General features: G+C 35.6%; 2 protein-coding genes across 3 annotated transcripts; both read right to left on the bottom strand.

Moving 5' to 3' along the window:
• Positions 1–11: 11 nt before the first annotated feature.
• LOC124632331 (monocarboxylate transporter 9-like) lies at positions 12–5,918 on the bottom strand. Its single transcript, XM_047167131.1, has 6 exons — positions 5,583–5,918; positions 3,106–3,364; positions 2,680–3,021; positions 2,004–2,600; positions 1,126–1,317; positions 12–229 (listed from the first exon to the last, which is right to left on the bottom strand). Exons 1-6 carry the CDS (start codon positions 5,661–5,663, stop codon positions 69–71), a joined length of 1,632 nt encoding a protein of 543 aa, XP_047023087.1. The 5' UTR covers positions 5,664–5,918; the 3' UTR covers positions 12–68.
• Positions 5,919–8,186: 2,268 nt separating this feature from the next.
• Positions 8,187–16,928, bottom strand: LOC124632460. Of its 2 annotated transcripts, none has more exons than XM_047167312.1 (7): positions 16,772–16,928; positions 14,552–14,794; positions 11,779–11,905; positions 11,206–11,349; positions 9,591–11,129; positions 8,707–8,898; positions 8,187–8,378 (listed from the first exon to the last, which is right to left on the bottom strand). In XM_047167312.1, exons 2-7 carry the CDS (start codon positions 14,657–14,659, stop codon positions 8,233–8,235), a joined length of 2,256 nt encoding a protein of 751 aa, XP_047023268.1. In that variant the 5' UTR covers positions 14,660–14,794; positions 16,772–16,928; the 3' UTR covers positions 8,187–8,232. The 2 variants fall into 2 exon arrangements, with proteins under 2 accessions (XP_047023268.1, XP_047023269.1); XM_047167313.1 differs by having other exon boundaries at positions 14,552–14,724; positions 16,772–16,927.
• Positions 16,929–17,601: the final 673 nt, after the last annotated feature.

The following is a 17,601-nucleotide window of genomic DNA, read 5'->3' as shown; positions in this document are numbered from 1 at the left end:
AAGTCATTAACTTCTGTAAAATAAAATATACTTAAGCTATAATTGTACAAAGGCAGAAGGATAAGGTACTATGCTGCAGGTTGTTCATTTTGGTCTACCACCTGCTGTTTTCGGTCTTTTAACCTGAAGTAGATGAACTCTGCACTCCAAGATATGATGGTGATGAATGTCACGAAGTTCAGCACGATGATCGGCATTATGTATGACCCAGAAGCCTCGCGAACACGAGCTGAAATAATACAAAAGTGTGTTTTAGATAAATCTGAAGCCAGTTCCTAAGTAGCTTATCTATACGGAAAGAAGCACATTGGAGTTTAATGTTTATTTACTTATGAATTTTTGGAAATATTTTGAGGAAAACCAAGAGCTAATTTAGATATAAAATAAAACTAATAGTGATAAACCAGTAGGTATGTGTACCAATGTAAAAGTAGGTCTGTACATATGTTCAAAAGTATTTATTTCTCAAAACTCACATACTTTTTTGATATTTGTCGTTTTCGGACAAAACAATGAAATTAATATTTCAGATCAAAGATCAAGAACCTAAAATGATAACGGCAGACACTTAATTAGGTTTAAACTAATTAACAAAAACAACCGTATCGGGTATCCCTTGATATAATTTTAAGGCCAATATGTCACAGAAAATATTTATACAAGAAGTCAGAGTACCTATATAGGGCCAGGCCACAACAGTGCGCTGCGGCGTCGCATCGCAAAAATCAACGACGCATATCATATTAATCGCATAGCTGTGCAATGTTGTTTTTGCGATGCGACGCCGCAACGCACTGTTGTGGCCTGGCCCATACCTAACACCAGCTATTGCGATTAGAATATTCATACCTGGTGCCCTATTCATAATGCTTCCATTTCTTATAGCTATTAAAGAACAACAGAGTAGGAACCGCTTGCAATTATATCAATGACCATACAAACAGCTGGTCGTATCGGATTGCCGTCCCATCGGGTTATGAGAGTGAAGGAATAGGGAGTGCACCTTTGTCTGCGCAAATGCTTGTGCACTATAAAATGTCCTGCGAAGCTGGCTGATCTTCTTAAAATGAGAACAGCCGCCGTAGCCGAAATCGGCCGTGGACGCCATTACAAACAGCTACTTACTCAATAAAGTTCCGATAGTGAAGATAGTAATTCCGCTGAAGAACATTTGTATCCCGGACGCGAAAGCCAGTCTATGGATGGGCACGTAGTTAGGTATCACGATGTTCACGTACACTGTTCTCATAGCCTTGGTTATTCCTAGTGCTAGGGACACGAACAGCATGCCCATGAAGGATGATGTGAACAGCATCACTAGAAGAGAAATAAATAGAGGTTTTGTATCGATAAAGGTACTGATAGAATTTTGGTTTGATGAGAGACTACGTAGGGAGTTAAAGTATGAATTGTATTGACTGGGTCAGAGTTGCTGCTGAATTCAAAAGCAGCTTTGCATTTATGTGACACAAGTTTTTCTTTGACTTCAAAGGCTTTAAAGACTCAGTTAACTCTGTGTTAAGAATTAAATAAGCTATCAAACTACTCTATTTATAAGTAACACTTATGTAATTCGTGTTATCAGTTGTTGCGCCACTTAGTAATCCCTACTCTAGATTCCTCAATAAATATATTGCTCCCCGTCATGAAGAAAACTCAGTTTCTTTAAACATGACTTGACTTTCAGCAATAACGAAATTGTAAATGAAACGTTCTTGTCTCCAACTGTATCAGTCGTAGAATACAACTTGAACACTATCTTGCATACATCAATAATTATTCTTGCATTAACAAAGCAATCTTTAAATAAAAACAGTTTAACGACCTGTGAATGTCATTGATATAATTCAGTATAAACAATTTGTTTACACCTTTATCATTACCGTAGAACAATGATGTAGAGTGCAGACGGTCATTTACACTAAGTATACCAACGCTGATATAAACACAAAAGATAAATCCTGAAATTGATTTCAACTTATCTTTACTTTCAAGATACTTACTACTTCTGGTGAAGATAATCATAAGTAAGCTGACCATGTACATGATCCTCGGTGACTTATTGCACCATTCACCAATGAATGGGGACACAAATCGAAATAGCGTGTCCGAGAAACCAATGACTGACATTAGTTTTGCTATATCACTTGTTTCAAACTTCATCATGTCTTTGAGAATAATAGGCAGCAACAATGAAAAATTCGTTTCTACACAAGCAGCTATTGACAGACCAAACACAATGTTTACAAATATAGGGTCTTTCAGAAGTGTTAGGTCAAAGAACTGGACGAAATGTTCGAAATAACCCTTTTTTTCTTTTTCCTTAACCACTTCTTTTTCTTGAGTATTATTGGTTTTCAGATTTTCAGCTTCATTAAATATATTAATTGAACTGCTGAGGTTTATTTCTTGAGACTCCCACCACTTGTATCGTGCTTCTGACAATGGTACGTCTTGTTGTTTGTTTAGTATATCTGGGTGCGATATGGCATTTCTGGCTTTCAAGCTTGAATTACTATTTAGAGATCTCATGGATAAACTCTTTGATGGGAGCACACCGTTTTCCCCAGATCCTTCTAAGAGTGGTAGTGAAGCGATACCTGCAGTCAAAAATTCATACTTACCATTCGTTATGGGAAACTCATCAAATAAATATATTTAATTGAAAAAGGAACCTACCAACAGCCTTAGATGAAGGAGTTATACTGCCGTTAGGGAGATCTGGCTTTGGTTCATTATTAAGGGGCATCGCTTCTTCTGATGTTGGTGGGTCCTTTAAGTACCACTTAGCAGGCCTAAGTAAGCATGCTGCTACTAGTGAGTGGAGACAAATTGCGCTTATAATTAATACTGCATATCTCCATCCGTACGTGTACATCAAGAAGCTCATAAGTAAGGGCATGTATATAGATCCTAACCCTGTTATAGACATGCCCACGCCGACGGCTCTTCCTCGTTTATCTTTGAAGAATGAATTTATTGCTAAAGTGAAGGCTGCCATTATTGCAGCTACGCCCATTGCTGAAATTAAAGATGATGTCAAGTTTTACAATTATGCAACAATTTAATCTATGAATGCCAACGCTATCTATGAAATATACTTACAACATATAATACTGTAAGATAAAATAAACTGCCAGAATTCTGTAGCTGCAGCCATGATCATGAGGCCACCCGATATACATATTGCACCCAATACGGCAACCTTTCTGTACCCAAAACGACTTAACATGGGTCCTCCGAAAAATGACAAGAGCATTCCAATGCTGTGGTTTAATACAATTACAAAGGTTACTTGTGTAGCTGTTAGGTCAGTCTCGTTCAACACCAAAGCGAATCCTGCGATTAAGGGTAGCACAACCACCTGAAAATTTGAATTTTATTTGTAAGTAAAGCTACAGTAAAATAACAAAGCAATGAAATTAGATCTAGAAAAGATGAAGACACAGGTCTTTACCATTAGCAACGACACTTATAATAAGCTATAATTAGTGATTACAATAAGAGTTATAATTAACTGCATGTAGTAATACGAGAATACCAGCTATACCTACGTAAAATTAATTAGGATGCCGTTTACGCTACGTGGCTGTAATCATAAACAAAACCTGCAAAGCTCAGTAGCCGCTAACTTAGCCAAAATGATAAACGGCCAATATTATGTCAAATATTATAATATTTTTATGATATGGGAAATTTTATCAATGATATCGGCTTGTTCTTAAGATTACGAGACTTAGGTGTTTTCATGACTCCCGATCTGACATTCCGGGAGCATGTAACTAGAATCTGTAAGAAAGCGTACAGAAACTTAGGGTTTATTCTGAGGCAGACACATAACTTCACCAACATCGCAGCAGTTAGGGTCCTATATGATGCACTAGTCAGGAGTCATCTGGAACATAGTGCAGTCATATGGGCCCCACACGAAGCGAAGTACGCGGTTATGTTAGAGCGCGTTCAGAATAAATTCACGCGCCATCTGTACAAGAAGCTATATGGGGTATATCCATTTTACCCACTGATGTATCCCACCCTGTTCGTCCTGGGCATGGTTGGCTATAATCAACTGCGTGTCCGCCGAGAATTTGCACTGGTTGCCTACTTGGTGAAGGTGCTTCGCGGATTGGAGAGTCACCCGGCAGTGCTGCAGCGCTTGAGCCTGTGTGTGCCGGACCGCTACGTGTGGCGGCGGCGAAGCCCGCCTCTACTACTGGTACCCACAGCGAGAACCAACCTACTCGCCAAAGCACCTCTAACTAGAGCTATCGGCACAATTAATGACCTACATAAAAAGATTGATGTATTTACATGTTGTTTGGGTGAATTCACAAAGGAATTACTGTTTATTTTATGCTATAAGTAGAATAATAATATTTAATAATATGTTACCAACTAGAATAATGTATAATATACCTAATAGTTGTAAATAACGTAGTTTTTAAAATAGTGTTAAGTTCTTAGCTATCGTATTAGGATAAGTCCTGTGATGATAGTTTTAAGGTGGTTTAATAAATAAATAAATAAATAAATAAATTACATCATGATTGGTGATTAGTTCATGAAATATCTTAAATTGTCCAGTGTTGACTAATACAATTTATTACCTATTCATAATCAGAGACTATTGAGCAGGCCATTCAGTATCGTAACTAGTCAAAGGACTCAACAGATTGATGCATTAAATATGTCTGTCATTGCATTTGTCTCGTAATAACACTTTATTGTTCCGTTCAGTTATCAAATGTGTTTTGTTTTATTGTTTTCCTCATTACATCTTATTTGGCTGACTAGAATACATTGATAGCATCACACTGGCAGATTCATGTTTCTACTGAATATTTTTAAAAGCATATTTTGTTTCAAACTACTTAGGGCTTGTAAAAATAGAATATGTGTGAATTCCTACTTGAAAAACACTTTTAAGGTTTAACCCAGCCTTAGTAACGACACGTATACATATGTACCCACCCAGATCAGCACATTTATTTCACCTATTGTGATCGTTATTCAGTAGATCCAACCAAATTTTAGATAGGTACTGCATTTTTAGAGAAGACAGTTAAGTATTTGCGTTTATCAGATCTGAACCCTCATACTTGACTATGACATGCGGGCTCTGTAACTTCCAGACCACTGCGGCATTCATTTACTCAGCTTTATTTATTGTTAGGTTGATGTCCTAGTTACAGCGATTTCTGGTCACAAGTCTTTGTTAAAGAAACATTCTTTGATAAGAACGATGCAAATGTTGTTTTTATTTTAAAACTTTTGAAACCGAATTTGTTCATGCATGACTAGTGTGTCTCAAAACTTCTTCAACGTGAGAGTAATACATAATAAGACCCACTATTTAATTGATAAGACCCGTCCGGTAATTATAATTAAATATGATAAACTTGTACGTGCGGTGGTTTAAGATGGTTGATTAGGTGTAAAATGTCTCATATAATTAACACAATTGAAGGATGAGTGAAATTAATTATTTTGAAGTGCTTTATTGAGTTTAAACCTTTGGGAAGATATTTAAATATTTTATATTTAGAAAAGATAAAGTGAAAGTTATAACAAAATATACTTACATTGTTCATAGCGTAAGCTATAGTCACGACCCATCCATAACCCCCATCAGGGGGGACTTTATTTGTTTCAACATTCGACATTTTCAGTTCAGAATCACTAATCACATTTCTTCAAACAAAACTTATATCTAATTGTGATATAACACTTTAAAACAACGTCAAATCACAAGTACGGCACATTTTCCATCACTTGTTTGAATATTTCACAGTTGTTTTAATAAAGATTGTTGACCTCTGGTTCAATTTCAATTTGATTAGCAACAAACTAAATACGTGAATGTTCGGAGCACCGTGTACATGTTGTGTAGTGTAATGACAGACACTGTAGGCGCATAGCAAATATTCACATTCGTTATCGGTTTGACTTTAGTAATGTGTCTCGTTATCGTTAAAATGTTATTACGTGCTCACACGTATTTAGGTCTATCTCAGTCAATTATCAAAATCAATGGATCTAGCTATTTTTGTTTTAGAATAGTATTGTGTTGCTTTCCTTTTTTGACGGGTTAGTTACATTAATAAGCGTTATCAGTTAACAGTAATAACTTGTCTGAACATTCGTCATTTTCTTTTTTTTTCAAACTTTTATTTGACGACTGATTCCAACATGTCATGTTAATTAATCCAAACTTTTATTGGAACTATGCCTACTCAGGTGTTGCGTAACGTGTTTTAAAAAGCCTTTCTATGTGTCTACATTTAGGTACGAAGGAGTTTCATAAAATCCTGCTATCTTTTTCAAATGTTACAAGTTGGCTTAAATACTTTTGTAAACACAATTATTATTTTATTTGACCAAGATAATAAGTTATTTTGGGTCGCATTTTAGTGGCTGGAGCTTGGAACAATCATTATGACAAATTCTACTAATGAAGCTAATAGGTCAGAATTATCATACAAGTTGATTGATGGAATAGTCAAAATTACCTCCGCTCCGTTCAACAAACCTAAACGCCGATTAAATGGTGACGCAGAGTCTTAATTTCACTATCGTCGGTTATCTTCGATAAATTGTGGCATAAGAATCATTTCTAATGGGGATTATCGTTTTATTGATAAGATCTTTTTTTACGTTTCAAGCATAATTTTTGAAAAGTAGCGATTGCCTCTTTTTTTACAAGGCACAGGTCCAATCAAATGTAAATAGCCATTTGTAAGTAAATGCACAAAAGACAATAAACGAGAGTTCCATGAGTAAGTACCTAACAATTTTTGCTAAGTTAGAATTGACTGATCAATTTTCCAAAATGGAAATTAGATGAGGAAAATTAGAAATAGAGGCCGTCGTCGTAACAGGGACAAAGCAAAAAGGTCTGAAATAATCAGTCAAAGGATGATCTGTTATCATAATTTTCTTTCTTTTTCTTAGGTATCTACAGACAGAAATTGATAACTTATTAGTTCGATGATTGATACCAACTGTGAGATTTGTAGGTGTGAAACTATGCCATCTATATTTTATGTACTTTGTAATATTGACGATATGTTATCATTTAATAACTAATTCATAAGATTGTAGATGAAATGACCTCATTTCGTAATCTCGTTGTGCACCATTATCTAATTGTCAGGGGAAAATAATAAAATATGGAATTTCAGTCTTACATCCCGCATTTAGTATATTTTTCTTTTCAAAACGGGATTGTCTAGTAGATTTAAGTAATATGAACTTTTAAAACACTAGGAACCTTGATAGAACTTTTCACATTTATCATTTAAATATTTTATGTGCAGGCAATATATTAGAATATTCTATTCTTATAGGTAGTTGTACTGTCTAGACTAAGTTTAAGACGTATATGTTATGAAACATAGTTGTGTGAAAACGATCCGAATAATTAAGGTGCCTACAAAAAAAATAATGCAAAGTGTGTCTATCAATGATTGCTAAGGTTAGAGTCACTGGCGCCAACCATACTAAAAAGTTCTACATGTATTTTTAGAAGGGGTATTTTTATAAATATCCTACACAAGAAAGTAGACTTGGGTACCTATAGTATCTTGAAGTACTTTTCACTTTTTATTGGACACATTTTCACTGACACAACAACACAAAAATTACACTGTATATTTTCACTTTCACTAGTTTCAATGTTAAACGCATGACAAAGGGCACACACGTCAGAGATGCGTCTGCGCACCGACGAATTCCGTTTGACCTGTTAACACTGTCATTGCTCGGTACAAACGACACGGGTTGATCAAAATCCGGCCGCCATTAACCAATGATGCATCATTGCTCTATAGTCATACAAAGGTTAAGTATTTCCTTCATCTCGGTGTAAATCTATTAGTGGATACAGGAAGAAAATGATGATATAAAATTGAGTGTTCATACTAAAATCCTTTTTTCAATTTCCACTTTCTTTCTCAAAGTCTATTTATTCTCGTATCTTTATCGAGTTTTGTTTCTTTTATTTTGTTTCCATGCACTTCTAAATAATTGTCTGGTGCTTCGAAATTACAGCCTTTGATTTCTAAATAAAATTGGATAAATCTATAACAATGGTTCCTTAATTGACCATATTTTGCTTGTTTGAATTTATTCAAATACTTAATGGAGATTATTGCTATCAGACTGAAGATAGTAAAAAAAATACACAGTAAAAAATATGATAAAATTTACTAAAATATAAAACACTTATTCTAATTAAGCTTTAACATCGTCTTCTTCGACTTTCTTGTGTCGTCTTGCTGTGATGAATTTCTCAAGTCCCCACGATAGGGCTGTTAGCCAAGTGAATATGTTGAGGCAATGTAACGTCACTGCCGTTGACGCGTTGTCTTTTATCCAACCTGCAAAAAAAACATTCATCAAGATATCTGCTATCTTCCTTGTTTGATTCCAGTTCAACTGAGTGCAACTGAATAATTAAATATTTTGAGGAGACACGAGATGATCAATATGGCAGACACTCCTCAGTAAGAGCGATCGCTTAAATAAAGGTATGGTCAAATGGTAAACAACCCAGATTCGGTGGAAAAGCAGAAGACCAGTAGTAGTTTTTTTTTTTTTAAATTAGCCCCGTACATGGTTTGTATTCAAATAACTGTTTTCTGTGTGTAAACTGACTATCACGTATACGTATTTTTAACATTATAAAGGTTAAGATAGAATCCTTACCGACAACAGGTCCTAAAGATAAGTAAACCATTCCAGCAGTTATCAGTTGTATCCCAGTCGCTCCGGGCAGCTTATGCAGAGGCACATGGGTGGGTATGACAAGAGCCATGAATACAGTTCGTAAACCCTTGCCGAAGCCGATCATTACTGCCACTAGAAGAACTACGTAGTACTTCTGACAGTATGCTAAGACTGAAACAAAAAAGGGCTTCAATTAGTATTAAGAAATAGGCACATTAGAAATATTAAAGGATTGGATTGTAAAGTGAATCACCTATTATTATAGTTCGGCCATTCAGAGAATGCGTTCCTGACACGTCGCGATTGAACTGACGACGTAACTTTGCAATGGCGTTGCAGTTACGATAAAAATATTTTTGCTGGTTGTTTACCGTTTTAACAATTGAGGAGCATTAAAACAACATTATTATAGTTCGGCCATTCAGAGAATGCGTTCCTGACACGTCGCGATTGAACTGACGACGTAACTTTGCAATGGCGTTGCAGTTACGATAAAAATATTTTTGCTGGTTGTTTACCGTTTTAACAATTGAGGAGCATTAAAACAACATTATTATATCAATAATCAATGAATGTAGTTACGTCGTCAGTTCAATCGCGACGTGTCAGGAACGCATTCTCTGAATGGCCGAACTATATATCAATAATCAATGAATGTAGTTACGTCGTCAGTTCAATCGCGACGTGTCAGGAACGCATTCTCTGAATGGCCGAACTATACGAACAGAAGTACAATCATTTGAAAGTTTCGGCTCCTTATTCTCTCAAAATAAGTTGAGGTTAAAAATCACAAAAAATGCTAAATAACCATTGAAATTATCGGAAGACCATGTTACATAAATATAATTTTGAAGTTTTCTCACCTACTCTTCCCATAGCCATGGACATAACTCCGAAAAGGAAGAATGAGTTGTTATCCCATCCAATTTTACCAGCAACGAATGGTATGCAGAATCTCACACAAATGTCAACTCCAGCCAGAAGTGACATAAATAGAGCCACTTCAGATTTAGTTTTCCCATAATCACCCAGAATAAATGGTGTTAAAATTGAAAAGTTTAGTTCATTAAAGTTAGCAAGCGTAATGCCCAACATCAAGTTGATGAAAGTATAGTCTTTCAATAAATCCAAATCGAAAAACAATGCAACTTTTTGACAAAACGTTAATTCCTCTTCTTCGTCTTCCTCGACCTCTTCCTCTTTTTTCTCCTCAAAAACATCATCATTTTCATTTTCCTCCACCGGTGTTATCAAAAGTTTTATCTTGTCCGGCTTGTCTTCACTTTCTTTTAAATATTGCTCTAATTTTAACGATGCCTGTTTTAATACTTCACTTTCGTAATTAAAGTTATTAGATTTCCTTCTGTGTCGTGTACGATACGACTGGTTGCTGTGATTATCTTTCAAATATTTATTTTCATCATTATCTTCACTCTTATTTTGGTTTCTAAGAGATACATTACTATGATTGTCTTTGTTATACTTTTCACCGTACTGACCATCCATTTTAAATGACTTTATGCTTTTGCTTCCAGCAAAATGTTTTTCAGCTCTGTCAGCTATAACTTTAGCATGCGCTGGATCGATTTTTTCCACCACTGCTTTTTCATCGGCTTTTAAATCCTGTGGGGCTTTTAGTGTAGGACAGTCTTCAATTTCAGATTCTGGAATTTGCGTCTCCAGAGTAATGGAGGTTTTTCGTTTTGGTTTATAATTATCACGCTCTTGAGCTAGTGCACCCAAATTCGCTGCTGAGTTTTTCTTAGATTCATTTAAGTACAATGTTGACGATTTACGTGAACGATTTTCTACTAAATTCGTCATAGAGGGTTTCTTTGACGCCAAACGCGAATTCATTTGTGAATTTCTATTCGAGCCTTCTCGTGAAGAGAGTCTGCTTTTGGATTGCCTAGACTGACTGAAATAGCCATCATTGGCACGCAACATCATTGGAACACCAGGGTCTGTAATTTCATAACCAGGATTCACTGGATCATCTTCATTGTAAAGATATTGACTTGAGAACGCGCTTAAATTCTTAAATTTTGATACTTGACTAAAGTATCCACTCTCTTGTTTTTTGTTCTCAACCGGAGCATCTTTCGTTTCGGTCTTTAACAGTTTCTCTTGATCTTCATCTTTGTCGTTTGGTTTTTTAGCGTGCCATTCTACTGGTTGAAGTAATAAAGCACCAGCGATGGCATGTAAGGAAATTCCACTTATGATAAGAATAGCTCCCGTTTCGCCAAATGCTGCGAAAAGAGCTGTGATAATGTGTGGCCACAGGATAGGCCCTAGACCCGTCGTGGTCCATGATAGTCCGGTTGCCAACCTTCTTCTGTTTTTCCAGTAAGTGTTTAGAGCAAGGGCATTCGCCGAACTGCTTATACCGTAGCCAGCACCTGAAAACAGTAGAATAACATTTTTTCATTTGGAACTTACGTTTTTTGAATAGGCACTTATCATAGTTTTACTTACCGTACAATATTGAGAACGATATAAGATAGGTGAGGAAGTTGTAAGAAAAGGTGGTCAGGATCAGAGATATGAACACAATAATTGCACCAGCTAATGACACCTGTCTGTAGGTGAATGTTCTGAATACTGGACCATTTGCTAAACCTGAAATGAAAACAAATGGAAAAGTTACACAAGATATTTCTGAGATTGTAAAGTCTTATGAATGCGTGGAAGAACATGAAGTCTACGTCAATATTGTGATAAATTCAAGTGTTCAAAATATTTTCATTATGTTTATCGATCATTAGCACCACTTTTTTCTTCTGTTCATCTTTGTTTATATTACTGTAATGACGAATCTTAATTTCATAGTTATTGCAAAATTACACTTTATGCACAGTGATAACTTATGATAACTCTTAAATCCTCGTAATGTTTGTACAAGGTAAATAAACAAATTTTGTAAACAGATCGAAGTTTGTAATTTCATTGGTTGTTGATGATAAAGGAATAGATATAGTTTTAATGACAGCTAATTATGTAGGGGCCGGTATGGTATCAGAGAGTTACCATGCAAGGCGCGTCACGCACCGACGCAAGAGGTCAGGGCAGAGTTCATGTTGATTATAGTGGTCGTCTCCGAACTGCTGATGCCGAGACGGGTGAACTTGTCCCGGAACAGGAGCCCGAACTGTTGTAGTATCGGCAATGCTGATAGCTGGAACACGACATTTTACTAATCAGTCATAAGTAAGTAACTTTGTAGGCGGTATTTGTTGGTTTCCTACATTGGACAACAATTGGCACATAATTATGGCGATTAAAGCTAAGCGTCCACTTGTCGGTATCGTACGCAACGGACGCAACGCACGCAACGGATCGTAGTATTATTTATATAGAAACTCAAACAAGATGTGCGATGCGTACGATATTTAAGATGAATATCAGTCGCAACAGAATTCAAAGAACAAAAGCTTTTCTCCATATCCAGGTACCTAGTAGCTACCCTACAGCCGCTTTTGCACTTGATAATTGATGCAGTACCAAAGCAAGTGGACGTAAATAAAGACTATTAAACTATTATGGCCTTACTACAAAAACTTTAACGCCTGTTTTACACCTGTCTAAAAAAATAGTGGCTCCAAAATGAACCATATGTCAACGTCATAATTTGACATTTTTTTAGACAAGGCTTAAACTGACGTTAAAAAGTTTTTGTGGTAAGACGGTTAATCTCTATAAATAAACACGACTACATAAATACCTACGACTAGATCGTTATAGAGCATCTTCTAGGTAATTAGTATATATTCCGTAGGTACTAGGTAGTCTTGGCAATAGTATAAGGATTCTCTGTCTCCACTTTGCAGTTAGGTACCTAGTTTCATATTGGTATGTATTTACCTAGTTTTTCTTTAGAGAAAAGCTTCAAAGCAAAGCGAAAACAGAGAGTGTATGACACATAAATAATCCACTTTCAACTGAAATTCTAAGTATTTCCTTATCTCAAACGTAGTTTTCGCTTAGCGGAATACTTAGTAGTTATCAGAAAAGTCTAGACACACTCCAAGTTAAAACCACGTGGCCTAACAACGACCTAGAAACGTCTAGCCGTTATTAAACTAGGTATTATTCCTTTATCTAGCTGATGAATGCTTAAATAATTTATAATAGACTCTCCACGGTTTCTGAGATCACAATAAATGCCATAAACAGCTATAACATATGGAGTATTTTATTATTATGCACGTTTGTTTCTGCGTTTTCCTTAACAGCAGGCTAGACTTAGACATAAAGTGTATGAGGAGAATTATTTCATTGTTCTACAACGGTCAGTTTTATTACGTGTTCTTTCTTATGGAACATCAATGTAGAACAGCGAAAGTGAATGCGACAGTTCCATACACACAGGACAGGACAATGTACACAATCTATAAAAAAACAGTAGCATCTACTTCATTTATTGTTTTGATGCAGACGTTATCGCATAATAAAAACTTATCCTTCATTATACGCTAATCAAAGAATATATCAAGATACGTCACCGATCCATCTTAAACCTCGATTGTATTGTTATATTGATAACTGCACATTTATAATTAAGGCTCGTTGGATTTCTGTAATTATGTTCTGATAAGAATCAAATTTCCTCCCACCATATGATTGATCTCAAATTATGCGTAAATGGAATACGCAAAACTGAAAAGGGGGATTTCTGGACTCAATAAATACTGAAAGTTCAGTTTTTCTTTCTCTCACGGAGGAAAAGTGGATTAAGCCAAACCCTTACTATTTTTGGGATTCCAACGGCCTTTTTCGTCTATTGCAGACGATTTATGTGGTGGTGTCTGTGATACAACGCCTTTCGTGACTGAACAGACCGATACGAAAGCGACATTTCTTACCACAGGCTTGACAAGAGAAGTAACTGGACATTAGTGTCGAACCATGTTCATGTCTTTTCTGTCTCTTGTCAGCAAGCACTCCGAACCAGGCTTCATCGCAAAATTTGCGACCCTCTGCAACACGTTTGCGCCATTCAGGACGTTTCTCTGCGAGCTTCTCCCAGTCACGGTGGTCGATTTTAAATGCTGCCATGTCTCGCTTGATGTAGTCTTTGAAACGGAGCAACGGCCTCCCAACATCTCTTTTTGCATTCGCTACTGCACCAAGAAGAACACGTCGTGGTAATCGAGAGGGTTCCATCCTATGCACATGCCCTAGCCAACGTATTTTTGGGATAATTGACGACAAAATGAATATCCCAGAAAATAATAAAAAACGCTTAGAAACATCGACAATTTTGGGATATAGATAATGGGCACCCATAAAGAGTACATAGTCTTAAGTCTGATCTATGCAAGGATTGATATGGCCAGTATCTGGACATTTTTCTTCCTTAAAAAATAATAAATGAACCACTGACAAAGGTGCTCAAGAACAGGCCTTAAGTATATCAGGGACATTGAGCATAAACATTGACCTCAGTGAAACCTTCATTAATAAACGTAGTTAGTTAAAATACCATACGGAGAATAACAGATGCCACTATCGCGTACGATCATGCACATGTAGCACAGCCGCAAAATTAGGTAAGGTCAGTCATGTGTCGGTATAGTGAGAGCTCGTGGATTCACGATATACAATTACATTTGCCTGTGTTTATTGTTCAGGCTATAAAACAAAATGTTATGTGCAATAAACACATAGATAAGTGCCATAGAGAGCAACATTTGTTATATGCCGGCTTCGTTGAGTACCACAATACCTATGGCTGCATCATTGTTAATTGATGTTCATTTGTTAGATACTTTGATAACAATAGGTGGAAGGGCAAAAATAGATTTAAATGAGAACAACTTACGTTAGAAAATCCCGCAGCCACGACGACCATCCATCCCCAGCCCCCATCGGGAGGGATAAAGTCTCCTTCTTTCTTCAACTTCGTATTTAATTTCTTAGCCTTTGTCATTTTCTAAGTTATCTTAGGCGCCTATGCGAAGCCCACTACAGTCTCCGTTTACGTTGCGGACGAAACTGATAAGTTTTAAAACAGCAATCACTTTAATATGACAAATGAATCAAATGAGTTGGCATGTAATGTTTCCTGGAACAAAGAGACTAGTTCACTATGCAAACATATTAACTTGAATGACTAAAGCCATTGAACGTTTTGTATGGCCGGAGTGTACCCGTCGCTAGTCTTATCTAAATGCACACTGTGTAAATCTGTGTTAGTAAACTGCATCTACTTCATGCATGCCATGGTTATAGACGAGTGGTAGACGCACAACTATGTACATATTATATACAGGGTGTCCCCTGATGTACCTGTGAATCAAATAGAATATTGGACCAGGATCATTCGACGAACACAATAGCGATGCAATAGGTACTTAAGTAAAAATACCACAATTTAGGCCTAATTTTTCTTAAATGACCCCTGACCATGTCCATTGATCCAATCCCATTTGACGTAGGTATTCTTCCAAGGACATCCTGGATGTATTTATATTAATCTGCATGTTTAATCAAGGATTGTAGCGTCGCTGCCGCAATAAATGCGTTAATCTCTCTCACGGAAACAGTTCAAAGTATTTAAAGCATTATGTAGTTGCATTCGAATTCAAACTTCAGTGAGCATCAATAACTTCGTCTATAAAATGTTTATCGGCTTATCATTATCGAAGTAATTGAGCAACGCCCTTATGTTGTATCAGTCTTTGTAAACGTGACAACTTAAGTAGCTCGCCATGAAGCACATCAAATTATAATTGGGGTCATCAGACATACAAATATTTATAACGAATATCAAAAATTTTACGTAACGTGAGATAATTTCAGTACAACACGCTTCCGAGATAACAAATGATTCTTTTCATGTTAAATAAATAATAGTATAGGTAGGTATTAGAAGTCTGAAACCTGATTTAAATGTAAAAGAAATATGTATACCTATTCCTTGCATAATTTATAAGTCACAATTCAATAAAAATATCTTCGTAAGCTTCACATTATTATAAACAATGAATGCAGTTGTAACTTATGAAAATCTGAATTATGATTTTATTCTGATTCCACTTTAAATCGATAAAATGTATACTTATATAGAGCTGATAGGAACGTAAAACATAGCTAGAATAAATTAAAACTAGAGTAGAAAACCACACCTTGGTATAGTCTTTACATAAAACCTGAGTGATTAATTAGCCGTTGAATAAGTATTTGTTAAGTTTTACTGCGATTATAGGAAACCTGTCGGAAAACCTAGGAACTTCACTTTTCTTATAATACTTTATAACTACTCCTACTTAGATGAAATTGATTAACTATGCATTTCATATAGACATGTTAGTAACGAAAAAGCTACTGGTATCTTGAAGACTAAACCCACTAAAGGTGAAAATCACAAAACCTTGCTTCTCCTACTGTTACTTATTCAATAACAACCAATTGCATCAGTACATCCATCCAACTTAAACCATCCTCTTTTCATAAGTGAAAACTGTATGAAAATCTGATGCTTTAGTTTCCAAGCTTATCGCTAACAGACACCCAGACGCGACGGAGGCCTTCGTTTTGTATAGCTATGATAAATAGCTTCTAGGCCATTAATTTTATTTTTTTGTATTTTATTTATGTCTGATGATTTCCCACCTCACATTCTATGAACCACTCTTTCTGCAGGTGAATTAGTTACACCTCTCTATACAAATATATTGATTTCCAACATTGCTCAATTGATTTTATGTACAGATCATGGCCTGCTATATTACTACCTATAAGTTACTATATTATATCCAGATTAAAAATAATATTTATTAAAAAGTACCTGCTACTTTTATTGAAGATATTTTTATAACTAAAACAAGGCCTAGATATATTTACATTAAAATGTATTTAAATGTATGAAGTAATATTTATGGGTTGGGAAAATCCCGGTTATAATATGAAAATATTAGTTAAAGTTTAGTTAGTATGATGTTTAAATGAATAATTAATTTTAAGTGGACACTACAAAATAAAAAATAAGTAAATGGAATCACATTTATATTTAAACTGTTACATTATGAGCAATACTTACCTTTGTATTTATTTAAAACTGCGAGAATATTTCCCTTATCAATTCGTTCCTTGATTTCTTTTAGCAAAATATTACGAGTTTTAATTGAGCGCTATTGACCCGTTCCAAGACACGCTCGTAGTGCGTGCTACCGTAAAATGAAACATGTTAATGCGAAGTTTACTTATCTGCCTATGAATGTTTAGCGCTAAACGGATACTTACTTTAACAACAAGTCGTAAATGATAATTATGTACCTCATAAAGAGATTTAGTTAAGACTAGTGACAAAATAACCTGCTTACATTATTTGCGGACGTAGGCTAGGCGTAGGCCTATATTTATTTCAATGATATACAAGAAAGGTACCTACATGTATAATTCCAAACTTCTGTATGCTGAATTAGACTTAAAACTACATACTTTTAGGCTTATAGTATTAAGAGTAACGATAAAAATAAATTGAGGGTTTGAATTTGGCGCACCGTTGGGAGCTCCGTTCACAATAAAATTTATGGTATCGCACCACTAGCGTCATCTTTTATTTATCTATCGAACTAAATACTGTTAACAGTATGACCATTATACGTTCTCGACGGGTACAAATAGAGCTTGATCTTATCAAAGTTCTAGGCTTTAATTTAGGATGCTCGAACTAATAATTACTAATCATTTTCAAATTATAAACTATGGAACTATTTTGTTTCATGAATTGTTGAAAGTTGAAAAGGAAACAATCGTTTTTAGTCTATGTCTGTTTTGTCTATGGTCAGCAACTGAGTATAATGGGTGCCCCGAATAGATAAATAATAAATATATTTTTTAACTAAACAGAAATTATAATTATACATA

This window comes from Helicoverpa zea, chromosome 8 (genome assembly GCF_022581195.2).
Source record: "Helicoverpa zea isolate HzStark_Cry1AcR chromosome 8, ilHelZeax1.1, whole genome shotgun sequence".
In the NCBI taxonomy this organism is placed as follows: Eukaryota; Metazoa; Arthropoda; class Insecta; order Lepidoptera; family Noctuidae; genus Helicoverpa; species Helicoverpa zea.
This window is presented reverse-complemented; position numbering and strand designations above follow the sequence as displayed.

Bases quoted from the DNA above. Each gene is read 5' to 3' on its own strand.
- LOC124632331 (XM_047167131.1), bottom strand. From the start codon at position 5,663: ATGTCGAATGTTGAAACAAATAAAGTCCCCCCTGATGGGGGTTATGGA. The intron at 3,022-3,105 runs GTAAGTATATTT...CTTTAATTTCAG, and splicing joins ATCTTACAGTATTATATGTT to CAATGGGCGTAGCTGCAATA. The intron at 2,601-2,679 runs GTAGGTTCCTTT...TTTTGACTGCAG, and splicing joins TCCTTCATCTAAGGCTGTTG to GTATCGCTTCACTACCACTC.
- LOC124632460 (XM_047167312.1), bottom strand. From the start codon at position 14,659: ATGACAAAGGCTAAGAAATTAAATACGAAGTTGAAGAAAGAAGGAGAC. The intron at 11,906-14,551 runs GTAAGTTGTTCT...GTCGTGTTCCAG, and splicing joins TGGCTGCGGGATTTTCTAAC to CTATCAGCATTGCCGATACT. The intron at 11,350-11,778 runs GTGCGTGACGCG...TTTTCATTTCAG, and splicing joins TGCCCTGACCTCTTGCGTCG to GTTTAGCAAATGGTCCAGTA.